At 38.5% G+C, this 20,161-nt stretch overlaps 1 protein-coding gene across 1 annotated transcript in view; it reads right to left on the minus strand.

The window, feature by feature from the left end:
* The window catches only part of llgl1 (LLGL scribble cell polarity complex component 1), a 93,640-nt gene that overhangs the window by 50,351 nt on the left and 23,128 nt on the right, over window positions 1–20,161 (minus strand). The window contains exons 3-4 of the mRNA XM_028814425.2: window positions 6,944–7,025; window positions 5,607–5,737 (exon numbers count right to left, since the gene is read on the minus strand). Of these exons, the coding sequence (XP_028670258.2) occupies window positions 5,607–5,737; window positions 6,944–7,025 (213 nt within the window). The remainder of the gene's footprint in view (window positions 1–5,606; window positions 5,738–6,943; window positions 7,026–20,161) is intronic.

The raw sequence follows: 20,161 nt of genomic DNA on the forward strand, positions 1-20,161 counted from the left end.
GTACGTCAAAGGGCTTCAAACAAAGCACAAGTCATCTCTGTTACATCTACAAGTATTTCCATGCTCCTAGAGTAACTTGCAAATGGTTTATGATACCCTCCATCTCGCACACAATGATTTGATATCTAACTGGGTAAAGAAATAAGCTCATACAATCTATATAGCCACCACAAATTTTAAATCGTAAACCGCATTAAATGATCACTTTAGTATTATTCAAGCCCAAGTTATTTCTTCACAATCACATTATATATTAATTTGTGCCACATAAAACTGTTCTAAAGTGAAGCATTCTTTAGAAATCCTAAAAATACTTTGTCTGTTCTTGCATCTTACAATGGGGATCTATGGAACCCTGCATCAACATGTGATAGAAAAGCCTAAAAGCTTACCAAATACATCCATTTTTAAAGCCAAAAATTTTAAATATTGTGTGTCTTGAGATTGCACATATATTGCAAAACAACAATACCATATTGTTTTAAAAAAAGAAAAAAGCAAACCCCTGTTGCGAGATTCAACCATTTTTTAAAAGGAGTCTGGCTGTGAGCTTCACCTCTTCACCAATTTCACAATACGTCTTAATTTCAAAGCCCTAGATATATCCATCCAACCATCCATTTCCGATTAACCAGGGCAAAGTCCCAGTCCAGCAGGAACCTATCCTAACAAGCATCAGTAAAAAGGCTGGAACAATCCCCAGAAAGGGCACCAGTCCAACAAGGGTGAATAAACACAAAACACTCTACAGGGCCAGTATAGCAACAGCAATTCAAACAAGTTTCATCAGGCTGAAGTATAGCAAGTTCAGGACAGATGTTTTAACATAGGCAGAGTGGGCAGTCATTCCTGCCTCATACCACCAGGTTCTACATGGGGTCTACATACAGTCCATTTATACATAAATTGGGTTGATAACTCACCCAAAATGATTCTGTTCTTTTATCACTGTCACCAAAAGCAACTCAAGCATTAAAAAAAAAAAAAAAAACCCCACACACACACACAATAGTTTTGTGGTGTTTCAATCTGCTCTTTTGTACACTAGCTTTTTTAGGAGGTTTTTTTTTTTTTTTTTTTTTTATCCTGTGTGTGCCAGGCATGATGTGGCCAAACGTGGCTCGTCTTTTTTAAAAATCTAAGGCTTTCATTAAAAATGCAGTGCAGTGTAATCAGTTCAAATGTTATGTGTACAAAGTACAATTAAACTCCTAAGTGCCCTTTTCAGTACACTGCCACTCGCTGTGCATTGCTCTTTAGTGCATATGTAACATATGAATACGGCTTGTAAACACTGGGGAAGTGAATGGGTCAGCATTGCATTGTTGTAACTCAATGGCATCTATAAGCGCACCAAACAAGCAGGAAACATTCTTACCTTGAGAAAACAGGACCAAGAATCTGTGATAAAGTGATAACTTCTAGTTTCCTTCCATATAACAAAGGATGCCTTATAAAATGTGGAAATCATGCTTCCTTAAATCAAAACCTTGTCAATTTGTAAGGCTTTTATTTTAAATTAGCATATGGACATGGGGTCCCATAGAACTCAATAGTAAGCTGCTTGAACAGTATTTAAAAAAAAAAAAAATTCATAAAAAAAAAAAAAAATACTACTTTAAAACACAATTTTATGTGTCAAATTAATATAGTATATACCATGCTTGTGAAGAAATAATCTCTAACTTAAAACATACCAAACTTTTCCTTTAAGGTACTGCCAAAAAAAATTCCAAACACTCACAGAACAATGCATTTTCACACACACACATATTATACATACATATATATATTATATATATATATATATATATATATATATATATTATATATATAAAAAAAAAAAATATATATATTATATATATATAAAAAAAAATATTATATATATATATATATATATATATATATATATATATATATATATAATGTGTATATAATTATATATATATTATATAAATAAATAAAGCATTTGTGCAGCTGTCTATCAGTGAAACGTCTAACTATATCACACAGATGTTTAGGACAGGTGCTCAAGAGGGGAACTCATGCAAAGCTAGAACATCTGTTATACTCATAAACCTAAATATTGAGGTAAGCCTATCACCAAGGGAATAGGAGGTGGTACTCAATTACTCTACAATGCATGTTCAACACAAACAAACAGTGCAGTAACAACAGACACACTAAACTTTTAAATAATGAGTCCCCATCAAGACTGTCATCCTCTGGTGTACCACTGTTATCCTCCCAGTTCTCTCTACCTACAATTCTTTCTTCAAACACTCCTCAATTTTCATCAGTGTCACCTATTCATTTTAGGAATGAACATTCACCTTTTAAAGTTTTTATTTATTTATGTTTTTATTTGCCTGGAGATATTTATTAAGATATTCATTAAGCACAATGATCTAATGCAGTCTTAGATGAGGAGGTTTTCATTTCCCTGACTTTATTTCCATTGTCCGTTCCATGCCACTCAGTATCGCCATCAGAATTTCAGTGACAGGTAACAAACACGAAAGTCAGTCTAGTTACTGGCAACTGTGGCAAACATGGCTGTGGGGGTGATGACAATATAAGCTCTGCTCTATCTGGGTAAGAATTTCCTATTTGCAAGCTGATTGACAAACAGGTAGAACTGCTCGATTTTATCAGTTTTAGTTTCAAAGTCATTTGAATTTACACATGCCTAGTTTGTGATCTTTGTTGAATCTGTAGCATGATGAAATTGGGTTTTGAGATAAAATGTTTAGGAGTTGGAGTTTTGTATTTCTAGTTCACTTTTGGCTTGTTGTAGAAAAGGCACTGGGATTATAGTAAGAAAAAGATAACTATTGTTTGCCACTGTTGACGGAGTTCCTGCAGGGAAGGAGAGTGGAGCGTATTTACCAATAAATTCAAAATAGTTTTGATTAAGTGCCACCGTAATCTCTCTATACTGCTACTCACTTTACAATTTAAGATGGTATAATACTGTTCCATAGAAGCATGCAAGAAAATTAGAAACACCAGAGTAAAAACTAAACACTGAAGGGCAATTACAAAACATGGGCATAAAGGAGCCCAGTGTGTTAAATGGATAAAAATGACAAGGTCAGAGATTGATCCCTAGGCTCATCATTCACATGGGGAGGAAGATAAACAGTGAACAAATTTTGATTGTGTTTGATGATATTTTAAATTTCTTTTATCACCTAAGAGATATTTAAAAAATAAAATTGAACTCCCTGCAATAGAAGAGAAGTTCTAATTCTGTCAGTAATGATTGATGATATGCCTTACATAGTATTGAAAATAACCTTGACACTGGTGTCCAACAAGAGAACAATATGGGGCAGAATTTATACAAAGGCTTGGATGTAAAAGCAGATGAAAAAAAAAGATCAAAGTTGAAAATAAGAGAAAAAATAGATAGAGAAGGAAGATCTTAGAGAGATATTTTGATAACTCAGGCCTTTGAACATTGCTATTATAATAAAAAAATCTTCGGAGACAAGAATTTATCCTGCGACGAGACGTGATCTTTTGAAGAGATACACTTTCACATCCCGCGAGATGAGATTTTGTGCCAAGAGATTTAACCACTGTTGGGGCCTGAAATAAAAGACAAAGAGTAGATAACAAAGTAGAACGTCAAAAAGAATTAAAAAAAAAAAATTTTTGGCGCGATACACATTCACAGCAGGTTAGAGATAATGGAAATACAAAAATTCAAAAGTCTCAAAAAAATGATAGATTGCATTAGTGCAAACAAACGGAAATTACTCGGTTAAATAACAGAACAGCGAAAAGAGATTGAAGATATTGTTTGGATTTAAACTTCAGACACTTGCAGATCGTCTAATGTGTGTTATCATCAGGGAAAAGTAGTGTTTCTTCCCAATGAAGAGGCTTATCCACGAGAATTAAAAGATTGGTTGTTTTGGTGAAAGTGAAATCCCTTGAGAGAAAATTTCAAGCCCTGCAAGACAAGACTTTATGCAAAGAGATTTGGAAAAGTACTGCCCACATCTAAAACATTTACAACAATGCACACGGTTCAATCATTTCTCATTTGTGTGAATGCTATTGTCAGACAGTTCGTGTAGAGAGAAAGAAATGATATTCACTCACGGGCAGTTATACATTGCATTGTCACAATGCAATTCCAAACACGGAATCAAATTTCAGTGCAATATTGAAGGTAAAAGCTAAAAGGTAATATATGGACACCGTATTTCGCCAAAAATAAGACCAGGTCTTATATTACTTTTTGCTCCAAAAGATTCACTAGGGTCTATTTTCAGGGGATCTCATATTTATTCATGTACAACGATATACATTTATCCAAATACAGACATGAAGGTTTGGGGATTTGGTGAAGTTACAATGATGCCAGTGTATGTATGTGCTTGTGTTCACCTTGCGATGAGCTGATGCCCCATCCAGGGATTTTGTTTCTGTCTTGCGCTGATGCTACTGGAATGGGTGCATAACTGAATTGATGGATGTAATCATTAAACATCCTTTTCAGATATATTGTGGCAAGGTGTCCTATGAATTTAATGGATGTTTCGGGCACATGCGTCACTGCACATGAAGTATAAACCTGGCCTTAGGTGCCTTACTTTTCAGCTGACAATCTTGACTAGGGCTTATTTTTGGGGTAAGGCTTATATTACAGAGCAGCCTGAAAATAATGCTAGGGCTTATTTTCAGAGTAGGTCTTATTTTCGGGGAAACACGGTAGATATTGTTTAGCTTTAAACTTTTAAGTCAGAGACTTATAGATTGTCGAATTCGTGTTGTCATCAGGGAAAAGTAGTGTTTCTTTCCAATGAAGAGGCCTATCCGTGAGAATTAAAAGTTTTGTTGTTCGCGAGCGGCAGAGAGGCAAAGTTGCTGGCACGTAGTGCAGACAAAGGGGTTGGCGAGCAAAGCAAGCAGGGGGTGAAGCTCCCTAGTAATCAAATTTAACTAAGGTATGAATACCCTTGCAGTTCCCAGGGCTGGAAAGATATTATGGGATCACCACCAACATGCAAAATAGAATTGTAGTAAACAGGGGTAAAAGTATGCCATACTGGGAGGTAAACAGGGGTTATAGTATGCCACACTAGGAAAGGGCCAAAATGTCTCTCCACTTTATATCACATCTGCACCAGGAATAAGGCCTAGAAGATCAAGGCTAGAGTTTAATTCCAGAAAAGGGGAGAGAACTTGGGGATGCATTATTCCACTCCTATGTTAACCAAATTGATGGTGTTTCCATTCCTCAATTGCAGCTAAAATTCTGAATAACTTGGAAAGTAAATTTTGCGTTGCTTATTCCTTCTGGTGTGGGTGATATTAGCAAAACAGCTTTGAGATGCAAGCTGAACTTGCCATGGAAAAGGTCCAAACACTCCAAGAGGCTTCCAGAGGTTCTAAAATGCACAAGCACTAAGTGAGAAGACAAACGATACAAAATTCAGCCACGTTTATATCCAAAGCACCTACATTACCAAAACAACCCTCTATGTATCCTGAAGCAGTCACACAAGGAGGTTTCTGAACACAATTCAAATTTAGAATTAAAAAAAAAAAAAAAATTCTCTCGCTTTTTTGAGAAGGTGCAACCCACTTACTTGGCACTATCAAAGCCAGGCCGACCAGGAAGAATATAGCTGCGGCATTCTTCGAGGTGTGAGTAACCATCTCTAACATTAATCTCCCACAAGTGGAGGCTGTTTTCATCCAACAAGGACAGCAGTCGACCCTGGAACATTAGGAGAAGGAGGCCAAAAAAAAAAAAAAATCAGCAGTGAAAACAAAAAGGAGGAATCCATATATCTACACACAACTCAACCATTTACCCAAATACTGCAGTTTCAGAGACTGGTGTGTCCTACGATCCTGCCCTACACAGAGTGAACACACTGTGCAGCATGGTTGAACAAGTAGCATTTAATGAGAAGAGTAGTGAGGTAATCCAATATGGGATCTTTAAATCTATTCCAATTTACTAAGAACTAATATCCTAGTGAAATTCTTACATTTTCTAGTTAATGCAAATTTATACTATTCACTTTTGCTGACAATTCCACAAAGGTGACTTACAAATCAGAACTGCTTTCATGTTTACAAATGAGACACTAACAGTTTAAATAACAAAATTAAGACAAATCAGTGGTGGGAAGTGAATCCGTAACCTTTAGCAACTAGAAAACCTGCCTACAGTCTAAAAGTCATTGTCACATTACGCACTTCTAGCCATTGGGAATGTGAGATTTACCGACCGAAGATGTGAATCTCGTCACTGGATCATGTCAATTTAAATGACTGGAAAATAATCACTGGGCAGGTCATATTTAGCAATCATGAGACAAACTTCCAGCACAACATGCTCACCCCTTTTTGTGACAGCCAAGAACACACCACCTGACAGAGCCAGCATTGTATGATGGGTTTATAAGGTACAGAGCGTTCAGTCAAAATCTTTTGCCCTTTTTTCTTTTTATCTATCCTGTCAAGGTACATAAAACATGAGCCACCAGGAGAGACGAGCTTCCCTTCGGTTTCTAATGTCCAAAACACCAGTGTTCCTTATTCCTCATTTCTGTATTATATGCATTGTTCCTCCAGATGAGCATTCATTGGTTGTCAGCTCTCATGCACACAGAATCCACTCCTATGACTAAAGACAAAAACCAGACCTCTTTGATTTTATCGGAGCAAGTCTTGGACTAGTTGGAGTGAGTCACTGGGCCTGTCACATTACGTGACTGGTTTGGTGAAGCATGCTGCCGACTACCTCAGACTTAATAAGATAACGTAAATGAAGTCTATGACTGAAAAAGGAAGAAAAAATGTATGTATCTCTCTTACAAAGTTGTGTAATGTGACATGATATCTATTAACAAAACGCTTTCAAGCATTAATCAAAAAATGTAAATAAATTATTAGCAATTAAAAAACCTCTTACCTGTCCTGGTAAAAAGTGCATCTGAGTAACAGTGGCAGTTTCTTTGTGCAAACCTGTAAACTCCACCCCAGGAGCACCATATCTAATAAAGACTGAAGTCAAGGAAAAAAAAAACACCTGGAAAAAGTCAACATAACTGGAAATCCAAAAGAATACAGTCACACAAGAGACACAACTGCCCTCAACCCCCAGTTGTACTAACACACTTATTTAGCACACTAGACATTAAGCCCGTTACAATAACGGGCGCTAGAACAGTAGTACATAAACATTAGTAGGAACAGTCTATATTAAATGGCAAGGGACCTTGACCTCATTCTGTTTCTTGTCTTAATTTTTTTTATGTCAAAAATATTTTTGCAAGAAGCCTAAAGTAAAATAATAATAAAAATAAAATAGAAACGTATATGACAATACAGTATATATAATTAATATTACATTTATCCTCTCCTCTGTGGCTGTTGATTGATGTGTTGTGTCTGTTTGAAGATCTCCTATCCTGCCTCTCTTTATTTTAGCTTGCTGTGGCATCTCTCCAGCAAGTTCTGTGCAGTTCCCCAGCAAGTATTTTAAATCTGTGCTGGCGTGTAGCTGATTATTGTATGTGTGGCGTCTCCCCAGCAACAGATTTTATGTGCGCGAAAATAAATCTACTTTTAAAAGTCATCCTATTGTAAGATCATGAAAATTCGTATGTTTAGCAAAACCCCTTCAACGACTTGACACTTTACCGGGCCAAGCTTCTTAATTGCAAATCAGACATCCTCAGAGTGAACACTTGCACAACAAACACTAATCCCACCTCTTTGGGGAAGCTGGTCTCCGCGTCTCAGTACCAGATTGGATTTTTCATGCCTTTTTTTAGGTGTTACCTCATTTACCGAAATCCGATTGGATCTGCCACGCGATATTTTATAGGTCCCGCCCTCTCTGTCTTGTGTGACGCATCAGGTGGCCTTTGAAGCATCTACTAGAGGCCGGGGTACTCTGCCACTCATTCCGCCCTTCCCTGTACTCCGGCTTGTCCATAATATGCGTTTAATTTTCTGTCACAACATCAGCAGAGTCTCCCCAGGAACTGATGTAATGTGTGTGCAGCTGATAATCGTGGCTGTGACGTCTTTCCAGCAAGTACTGAGCAGTTCCCCAGCAAGTATTTTAATCTGTGCTGGCGTGCAGCTGATTATTGTATGTGTAGCGTCTCCCCAGCAACGGATTTTATGTGCGTGGCCGCAAGTACCCAATCAGCACTCTCCCCAGCAATGATGTCCTTTATTAAAGAGTGCCCCATGCATGAGTACTTCACCAGAAGACATACACACATGGACGCACACAGGGATTTTATTAAAGAGGATATTTTCATCCAACTTACAAAACCCAACTTCATAATACATGAGTAACTCTGCAGTTATGGTTGGACTGCTGACTTAGCATTGTACAGGTAATCTCTGGTGGAGGCTAACATAAGCTTATCCATATTACTAATCGAGAATGGTAAACCGGAAGGCACGGACGCAGGTACACGGCGATGGACCCAGGAGACATAGTGCGCAGGCGCCTACAGTGTGGTCTCATAAACCGCAAGCGAAGTCTGATCCACCGCGAACGAAGGAGTCACGGCTCAAAAACGAAAGAGCTCAACTAACGTAAATAAGACATGAAGCAACAATGCGCCCATAGCTTACGACTAACGACACAGCCACACAGAAAAGAGGATTCAACACTGCACCCCAGAGTCAAACGGAAGACATTACGGAGTCCGCAAAGGTCCACAAAGACAGTACGGAAAGCGCGAGAAAGTGCGAAAGGAGCAGGCGCCTACAATGCGCTTCTGAACTAAACGTCCACACTACACAGCATGGTCCGGGTAATGAGAATAAATGAACTCTCCGTATTAAACGTACGGCATCCTCACACGTCCAAACCATATAGCATATGTGAATCACATTACAGTGATGCATTAACAACAGTACAACCACAGAAAACGCTCCGTATTAACAGTAAGTGCAATTATCCATATTACTAACGGTAGACAATGGATAACTAATGGAGTCACGGTCATGCTCCAAAACAATCCAGCTCAACTAAAGGAGCTACAAAAACGAGCCCGCATGGATAAAAAAAAAATAAACGTAGGCGCCTACAACGCGCGTCTGAAACCGCGGAAGCAAAACTGTCTCGGCTCCAAAACCAAACAGCTCGACTAACGGATCTACAAAAACGAGCCCGCATGGACAAATACAATGAACGTAGGCACCTACAACGCGCGTGTGAAACTGCGGAAGCAAAGCAGGCACGGGTTCAAAACGAAAGACCACAACTGACGGAGATACAAAAACGAGCCTGCCTGGATAAAATCAATGAACGCAGGCGCCTACAACGCACTTCTCATAACCAAAAGGAGTCACGGCTCCAAAACGAAACATCTCAACTAACGGACATACAGAAACGAGCCTGCCTGAATACAATTAATGAACGCAGGCGCCTACAACGCGCCTCTCAAACAGCAGAGGCAATAGATAAACGGCAAAGAAAGGAACGACAAACAGCCGCTAAACAATTCCGCCAATTAGCTGACAACGCATTCTGTAATGAGTCCACTATTAATGAACATTCGTTAGGATTAATGAATATCATTTGCTGTCATTGTCATTCACTTAACTTCCGTGAAGAAACAACTGGCAATACAACTAATGAGTTTATACGTTGTTGTCAAAAGGGTCAGGTTAGACTGCCTCCTTTAAATGAATATCCTGAATATCTACGGATGCTTCTAATTAACAATGTACCCGAAAGTAAAACCTTTACGGACTGCATTAGATCCTACAATAGTTCATTTGCTTTTGCATCTACCGGGGTAAATATCAGGCCACCAGCTGGCAATGGCCCATACTGCTTTCGCGTATGTGGACAAATATTACATCGGAATGGAACAGTGCACCCTGAGCCAAATCATGAATGCAAATATGCACAGATCTACGTGTTAGATCCAGATGATGCAATCTATCAAAGAATGAGCCTTCCTGAAAACAAGCAATGCACAGAGCTGATAATGACAAACGTCGCTGAAGTCATAGAGTTCGGCGTTCATCTGACATTAAAGTTATAGATACTCTATACCAAGGAAAACTCATTCAAGGACAACACACCATCGTTACTACAAATGTTGTGTATAAAGAAATATTCCAATAAATCTTTCTAATGTGCCATGCTATGGGTTCTTTACTTCCTTTGTTCTTCATCTACACCTTTACACTTCAATACATCTCATACATACATCAATGTATTTCGGGTTACCCAACACCAGGGGTTGGCAATCGAAGCGAGCAGGAGGCGGAGCCCCCTAGTTCTTTACATTCAGTGCAAAATAATGTCACCAACATGGGGGACTGTAGGTTAGTAACAATAAGAAAAAGTGCATTATTTTGTTATCAGATGCACCCAACATGATAATAACCAAACTAACTTATTGTCGCACAGGAGGCATTCAGTGGGCTTGACTAAATGTTTTGTTATGCCAGACCTAGGATTGGCAGTGCACACTAATGCTTTTTCTCCTTCCTCTACAGATCCTCAGAAGAAAAACCTGCCTAATCTTACTTCTGGCTCCTCCACAGACTACTTTCAGTTACAATTCAAAAGACTGCCCACCCAGTCCCAACTCCGGACCTCAATTCTGGGGGCTGCTCCAAAGACACACCTCTTCCTCCCTCCCATCTATAAAGCTGCCATTCTCTCTGTACCAAATCAGTCCTGTTTTGGACTCAGTCTAGAGAGACAACTCATTAACTATGTTGTGCTTAAAACTTGCTTATTTGTTCTCAAGTTTGCAGGGTGGTTCCCCAAACCTTTTTCTTGGATCGGTGGTTTGTCTCGATACAATATATTGAATTTTTGAAGTGAAAATCCACCTCTACTTCTCCATTCATTAGTTAAAAGTCCATATGACTTCACTTTTCTATTCGTATGCACTGTCCCTCCCCAACCAATAAGTATCATTTTTACCCCAGAAGTACCTATTTAACAGTGTCTTGTTTTGATCATATGGCTGGATATATGACATATGGATTATGTGACATAAGCAACAGGAGATTCCTCCTATCCCTCATCATTTTTCACATCATTTGCTGTAGCACAGCATTGGTCACCATTGGCTTATATTATACATTTAATTTCTGGGTAGAGTATTCTTTTAAAGCTCTGTAGCAGACTGACCATATCAACCAGGCAACTCGTTTTACAAGTAAAATGACATGCAGTAGGTTTAGGAGCTTGGATCAAATGAAATCTGGAAGTACCAGGATGATTCAAAATGAAAAATCTCAACTCCAAAGCAGTCAGATCTTGAAGTACATGTTATGTAAAAGTGCAGAGAAGATGGTGGGTGAACAGGGCTAATGGTCTTGCTACAAAACAATCTTTACAAAATTATGTCTTTTAAATTATTGTGAGAAGGGGAGTGATGTCACTTAGATGCTCCCATTCACTTTATATATTCAGGACAACATCTGTCATGGGATATGAATCAATGTTGGGAGGGGATCTAACCTGCCAGCTCTAGATAGAGGAATCCTAAAAACTAAACAATTTCCTTCCAAACGCCCATAAGCAGAGATAATCATCTTTTCCTGGCACAGGGCTAGATCAAACTGCAAGTAACATTACTAAGTGAAGGCAGAAGGCCAGGCAGCTGGGAAGAGAAACTGCAGTCTCTGAGAACAGGCTGGGGCTTCATTTCTGCCAAGGCGGATAAGAACCCCTTTTCCACTTACCAGAGCTAACTAAAGTCATCAGAAGGGCACACAACTCCAAAACTAAAGGGAATTTAAAAAAAAAAAAAAAGTATTGAATGGTGAGCTACAAATCTCATTATAACTGTACAACTACACTAACTGGAAAATAGAAAACACCAGGGAGAACCAACAGCAGCAGCAACAATCAAAAGTTGGACTAACTCATACTTGCCAAGTCACATTTGTTTGTTAATAATCCATTCTTAAGGTATTATACAGACTTGTTTCATTTAACCTGCATCAGCAAAAAGTCAGCACCATTGCACGCCCCATCCATCTCAACAGCCCCATCTCTCTCAACAGAGATAGAACCTACCCTAGCAACCTCAGATGCAAGACACCAACTATCCCTTAGACAGGGCAGATGTCTAATGCATGGTACCATTTACACACCCAAAATTAATTCATAGCAGTCCAATTTTTTCCATAAGACAAACCCACATTAATTTGGAGAAGTAGGATGAAAACCAGACAATACAAGGATCATCATTGCAGACTTGGCAAGAACATACAAACTCCACACCAGACTTGTGGGGCTACAATATAAGTTAACATTGCAACCACAATCTTAAAATACTTCACTAGAACCATTTATACATAGCAGCAGTTTAAGGTAGTCTATTAACATCTTTTGCACAGCCCCCCTTTCACAGTGGACCCCTTATATTTCACAGAGAGCTCCATTTCAAACTTCCTCACAGAAAAGAATTCTATAGTGTTATTTAGAGTTAACTTTGTCTCATATTGAACATTCAGATGAGTCACTGCACATGTGTTCCTCTTAAAACAGTATATTACAGCAGAATATAAGCACAAGGCTCAAACAATTCAATGCAGCAGGAACATTTTGCTAATTCTTTTGTGGTCAGACAAAGCAGAGCACAGAATATCTTTACATAGCTCTAATGGCACGACATGCTAGAGGACAAAGACATGAACATTCACGCCATCTATGAGTCTATGAAGCCTCTGTGTACTGTATGTACTGTTCTGAATTACTCTTTTGCGGTTTCCAGTTATGCTGGCTAGAGCAGGGACATCAAGCAACATTAAACATTCCATACACATAATTGGAATAAAATGTCCAAACTATTCCTGCATGTAAACCTTAAGTAGTGTAAGGCCATCAGCCCTAACCTGGAAATCCTACCAAGATACAAGTAATGCACTCATTCCTCCCACAAGAAAAACGAAAGTGAAAAACATGTATTCTCCCTTCGTGGTGCTCAAATGAACTTTGAGTTTCATTAACACACAGGCCAAAGGAATACGTGGTACAATTGCAGTACCTGGGAAGTGGTGAACTACCAGGCTGGAGAGCTTTTCTCTCCAGCACGGACTTGGTTTCACACCCTGCAGTGTAGTCTTGCTTAACATGAGTGAATGTGTAGAAAATGATCAAAACAAAATGACACAAGTAAACATAAAAAAAAATTGGGCCACAATGCAAGAGGTATTAGGAAAACAATTACAAAGATTCAGGAAAAAAACTGCAAGTCAAGCATCATTAACAAGGAATCCAGAAAGCAGAAAGAATAAAACTGCCCCAGGTTAAATGAAACTGGTCTCATATTGCAGAATTTCAACCCCTGACCCAGAATTTCACTGCATGAGTCAGTGCTCAGAAAGAAAAGACAAAAGCCAGGATTTCTATTGTTTAAATTTTGCAGCACATTACAGCTCAGAGAGCACAAAGCCATCCATAATCCAGGCCTGCTCTGCACTGGCACTGTGCTCACTTTTCACATGAACTTCGGTAGTGGGAAGAGTCTTGCACAAACTACCCATTGTGTAGTAACTAAACACTGCCCACACTTGTTGTGTGTGATCTCACAGCCTTCCAGCACCCACTGAGATCCAAATATGTGAATCACCAAGAATGATCCAACACTGGTACCGGTCCTCTGAAGCCCAAGACTGTCAATGCATGACTATTACCTATACAGGAAACTTCAGCTCACTTGCTCATATACTTCCAGATTACACACATGTATTACACTCAAATGTTTTATTACCCACTTCGTTTTTTGTTAGATACATATTAGATGTTCATGGAAAAAGCCCCTCCAACTAGTACTAATAACCATTTATACTGATCATTTCCAATAAATTGTTTTTCGGGTATAGAGCAATGACTCTTCTATTTGCATATTCTTGGTGTCGAGTACAGTCTGTTCAAAATGAGTGCTAGAAACAGCATGAGTGCCACCCAGGATATTAAAATGTAGGCAAGTTTATTATCCAGTTTATGGGACTTTAGAGTGGCACCCCTTCTATTGCCTAATGCAACACGGATTTTATTTAAAGTGCCACTTTTACAAAAGAGCATTAGTCTGATGTGTTACTTTACACTGCTAATGCATACATAGACAATAATGATGACACATAAACATGGCATAACACAGGACCATAATAAATATACTTGCCTGGTTAAGTCACCAGGGATGTGATGTATTGATGTGATGAATCATGTGATGAATAAAAAACATACACAAAACCAAGAACAACAAAGAAAAACAATTCAAATCCTTGATTAAATAATTTAATCTTTACTTTAGATTTAAAAATCAAATCAAAATGATCAAAAATGTCTAATTAAAAGACGAGTTCCAGTGTTTAGAAAAAAATAATTAAGGGCACAGCCTCCAACCTTTGTCCCAACGTATAGATAGAAAAATCAGAAGGCTGGCATTAAGGACTAATTAATTTGCCCGAATAGGTCAGGGAACTATCATGTAAAGGTTTAAAACACAACATTAAAAATTATGAATTGTGTCTGCTGTTCAATGGGAAGCCACCAGACGGAGACCAGTGCTCCCCCCTCCTCACTAAAGGGCCTACAAATGCCAAATTCTACAATGTTGCAAAAAACTAACATGCTCACTGTAGGGGTCTCTGATGAAATTTCTGAGGGTTGGATTCAGCCCAATACCAAAAGTTTTGCTCAATTTTGCAACCATTCAAATGGAAATGTGTTTTGTCGCTGCACATGATGATGGCATCTCAATGAACAGTTTGCAGAATGTTCATACACAACTCTATGGCTATCCCAGTCTTTCTCAGCGAGTTGCTACACTACCATCATTTTGTATTGATGGAAATTAACGTCCTCATGCAAAACCCTCCTCAAAGATGTGTTGGAAATGCCTAAGGTAGAAGCATGTTTGGGCGCTGAATGTCTAGGTGACTGCAAAATTGATGCCCTTACAGCTTGGATGTTTTCAGGCGTTCATACAGTCCAAGGACGCCCGGAATTTTTCTATTCAATGTTGTACCCATCTGTCTAATTTTAGCCAGCCACTGAAGAATTGTTTTCCGATTTGGGACATCACCTTTAGGAGGAATGCTAAAGTGTATTCGGAAGACATGTTGCATAGTTATGATGGATTCATTGTTTTTGAAGAACTCTTCGACAGCGAAAGCACGGTGTGCACTGGACCAAGGCATGCTGCCAACTGAAAACAAGGGATCGCCTATCGAAGGACCCCCACCCCAACCAACTTGGCTGCCTCTACCTCACGCAAAGACCTTGAGAAATGTGACACTTCATTTTGGCTCACCCTGTTCATCCATCCAACCCTTCCTGAACTAGTCAAATCCACTTAAGGGTTGGGAAGGGGAAGAGAAGCATCATCATGCACAAGGCAGGGGCCAACCCCAGATGAAGCTCCAGTCTATCATAGGGTACACCCATTATCAGTCAGGTCTAGTTTAGATTCAACCAATTAATTTAACATGCACTTAAAAGTAAGTGATAACAACAACATGCCAAGGACAGAAACTCACTGCATTTAAAAGTTTGAATTTATTGACAGTTAATAAATTCTACTTTTTTTACAAAGTACAAAATAATTAAATAATAAAACAGGGATGACAGGAAGCCAAGAGAAAGAAACTGCATTGCATCCAAAAAATGTTTATCACAGAGGCACATTCCCTTCTCCGACCATATCCTAGTTATCTAGTGGCTACTACTGTTACCATGGTAACAGTTTCAAAAGATGTCTTTATTTCGGCCGAGGGCTGGCCAGAAAGCTTCCCAGGAATTTCCTCTCATTATGGAAAGTGAGAGAGAGAGGGAGAAAAAGAAAGAGACTACGTTCACAATAACCCAGGATCCTTAGGGATATACACACACAAAGAAAAGTCCTCTTACTGAGCAAACTTTCAAGAGTCGGCACCCAGATTCTGCGTTTACCAGAAACGGAGCATAAAATCCTTCTAGCTTTCTTCTTTACTATATAGCCACATAATTGTTTCGTCTTTTTAAGCCAAATAAAATATAGAATAAATTCCACAAGTGACTAATCACTATAAATTTAAAACAGCCAAATCAAATATTAGAACTTGGTCTGGGTATCTATAATCATATTGATAACTGTGCATCTACTGACCTATGTAAAGTTTTACTAAACATTGCTGACAGCAATCAAAGAAAATGAACACTCATCCAGATTCAAACTCTGATTACATGTCCTTTGTTGCCAACCCTTGTTTCTCCTCTGCAATTCATTTCAGACAGTGGCCACACAGAATAGCTGAGGCACATATTTTTAAACGGGGCCAATGATACAGCTGCACGGCAGAGTTTGAAGAACACGGCCAATTGTTAAGCAATCCAATGCATCAATATTCCATTCCAAATGCTTTTCCATTTCTTCTGCAGTATCTTTACTTTCACAGCTCCAGGCCTTTCTGAAGTGCAGTTAAAAAACACACCTCCTACTCCAATATCGCCATCTATTCCTAAATTGATTTAAGTAGATTATTTCACACAAAGAAATGGTGCTTTATTATTTACTTCATTATTATGCCATCTACATATGGAGCTATAAAAGACATTTAGTTATGTGTCCAAGTCATCACATCAGGGGTGTCAAACTCAGTTGTTGGTGGATCAAAGTGGCAGGTTTTTGTCTTTATCGGTACCGAATTACTGCTGCTATTTTAATGGACTTCTTTTGCCTTAATTTTAATTGACTTGAATTTTAATAATTTTTTTTGTTGAATTGGTTAATAATGATAAAAGTGGCTGGAATGTGAAACCTGCAAGAATGGTGTCCGACACCCCTGCATTACACCATTGTTTAAAACCAGATGTGCTACCTGTCTAAGATGGATAGAAATGTAAGTAATTAAAGTAGACCTCTGCATTAATACTTGCAGTAAACTATGCAATGCATAGGTCTCTGTAACATGCCATTTTGTATGGCGTTTGTAAAAGTGGTGTTAATGTTTGTGATGCACCATCTATTGGAATGACAAATGCAATGTATTTTATTACTAAAAATGTCTGATGTGCTCTCTTTTGGATTGACAGAGACACAGACAGATACTTATCTTTTTATCAACGTGGATGCTTCCATTCAAATTACGGCCATTCAAGATGTAAATTGCCTTAGCACTGGATTTGCTAAAAAAGGGTGCTATATAAAATAAAATATGTCTATGTATTAATGAAAAGCAGTCAAGAGAAAGCCAACCCAGCTTAACTCTCAGGTAATTTGGTCATTTCACTTGTGCTGTGTTGTCAGAGCCATATACTTAATAGAATAAATGTTATTAAAACATTTGCTCCTAAAAATACTTTGATACCTTTGCTGGGCAGTAGGATTTTTCTTCCTGCACATTAACTTTTTGTTTGAAACTTTAGTAGAGCTGCTACACACATGTACAGATTTGTTTGACTTTTTAATTTTTTTTTAAACCATCTTACATCAATTGTGTTGTATATACACACCACATGCGTGTATTTATTTTCATATACTATATACATTACACATGGGCAAAACTCTAATTTACATTCACAAAATGATAAACAATAACCAACATTTGAATGTCAGCCAACTCAACTTTGATGTGAATGGTCTCGGGGAGTTGAAGTGGTCTAGAAAATGTTTACCAAATTGGAAGCTCAGCAAATCTGTCATGAATAAAAACACACATCACATGGCTCTCTGGGCAGACCATACATCAGGAGCAGTGGATAAACATTTTTGTGCTAGTTTTCCAGAGACCTTACTTGCTTCTGTAAGCATTTTGTGGACATAACTGCATGTGTGACACAAGGCCATTAAAAGAAGAGATGAATCAGTGGATGACACACTCAATTTAGGCAGTCTAGCTACCACAAAAAACAAACAAACCACGCACACACATACAAGATGATCTTTTGAGCACAAGAAGAGATTGCAGGCAAAGGGGTTTATACAGTTTCACACAAAAAAATGTTTTGTCATGACATTACAATGCACCACCTTCCAGGATCCATCTTATCAATGAGAATGTATTTTATTTAAACAAAAACTGATAAAATCAGCCTAAATTATAAAAAAATGTAATGTTCAGAAGCAGTTCATGTAACTCAATCATAAGTCAGTCAGTCATTTTCTACGCTGCTTTGTCCTGAACAAGGTCATAAGGGGTGCTGGAGCCTATCCCAACTAGCACAGAGCGTAAGACAGGAACAAACTCTGGGCAGGGTGCCAGCTCATCGCTGGGCGAACACACACACGGGCCAGTTTAGCAGTACCAATAAACATACCTTGCATGTCTTTGAACTGTGGGAGGAAACCCACACAGACATGAACCATGGTCTCCTTACTGTGAGGCAGCAACACTATTACTGCGCCACTATGCCACCCAACTGAGTTATCTTTCTATGCAATTCACGCACTGTAATATATGATCTTCAGCAAAAGCAAGGCATACTGTTTTAAATTACACTATTTAGTATATTTGACTGTACTTCATATATTTATTACCTTATTAGCACACATAGCTTGTATCCCGACAAATTCACATAAAAGATGGCACCTTCAGTTTTTTTCTCTGTTGGAATGCATACTATGTAGTAAAATAGAAGCAATGAAGCAAAGGGAGTAATGAATCAGGGGACAAAGACAGTCTACATATAAAGGGGGAAGGAAAAATGCAGGATCACACACTAGAAGCAGGATCATCGTCAGGGGTGTGAATGCTAGCACTGAATGAACTTCAGAGTTAATTCTACTTCCAATAGGCATTTGGTTCATCTATAAACATTAGGTGCGCAATGTGGCATCAGTGGACCTTGGCCTCATTTCTTAGGCTGTAATCTTATGCCAAAGAGGCTTGATGCCACTGCAGCAACTCATTAAAAATCAAATCAAGTAGACTTGGACTAAAGGGTAAAATGTGATTGCATGCACAAGGCCGACTCTCTTTGAAAGGACTGATGCATGGCCAAGCAGGAAACAGCAAAAAGAGTAGCTGCATGAAGAAAAACCAAAGAGTAAGAGATAAGAGGGAGACACCTGTGCAAACAATAATACAGCAAGCACATACAGCTCAAAATAATCGCAGTAGCATTGTGCATGGGCTTCTCCTATTGTACAACAAAAGCAAGGCACTCATCTTCCTTCTAAACCAAACCGTTTGACATTAAAATAATAAAAAATAAATATACAATGAACAGTAGGTAAGCACACAAGAAAAAATTTATTATTTCCTAGACCTAGAGGAGCACTATAAAAAAAAAAAGCAACCCCCCTCCCCCCCCCACACACGCAAAAAATGTTAATTCAGTGTCTAAACCTGGAATATACAACCTGTTAAAACCCATCATAAAGCACAGAGAACTACAAAGCTCTACCAAATTTCTAGAAGCAAGTTAAGTGTTTTGAAAAATGTAGAGTGTAAATCACAGGCACACTCAAGCTGCAAAGAGTGGAGCCATTGTGTGGCCTGGGTGTCAGCACTCACACTGGGCACATCTCTTCTAAATGCTAAGCTTCATACAATGAATTATGACACCCAGATGGTTCAGCTCATGTTTAGCGCGGCCTGCACTTAAATCTCTAGTCCATGTATTCCTAAAACTAAACAGTGAAACAAATTTATTTTGCTTTACTATGTCACAGTTATGTTAACCAAATATATACTTTTACAAACCCAGGCATTGTGGTTTAACCCTGTTTAATTCAATCAATTGAAATAACTCTGGTCAAACTGAACATTCCAGTTCAACTTTTACATTCATGTATTAAGTGGTAAGTGAAACATAAACAAAAAGTGATGTTTTATGAGGTTTTCAGCACTGACAGCCAAGAACCAAAAAATAAATACCACATCTGCATGCAAGCGCATACTTATATACATATGCAAAATAACTAAGACAAAACGCAATAACTCCACTTAAGGCTGAGATTTCAGATTTTGGGAGTTTATTTCCCCCCCCCCCCAACATCCACTCCCTGCATTTCTAACAAGCATGATGGATTCAGTATCATTAGCCTTTAAACTTTTAACATGGTACCATTCATTCCCCACTGATGTGATGGGGAGCACCTTTATTAATTCTCTAAAAACACAATACTGGAGTTGAACACCAAAGTAAAACAATCTGCTGTCTCGGGACGCAAAAGGACGAACACATTCCTGGCAG

Source organism: Erpetoichthys calabaricus, chromosome 11, assembly GCF_900747795.2.
Source record: "Erpetoichthys calabaricus chromosome 11, fErpCal1.3, whole genome shotgun sequence".
In the NCBI taxonomy this organism is placed as follows: domain Eukaryota; kingdom Metazoa; phylum Chordata; class Cladistia; order Polypteriformes; family Polypteridae; genus Erpetoichthys; species Erpetoichthys calabaricus.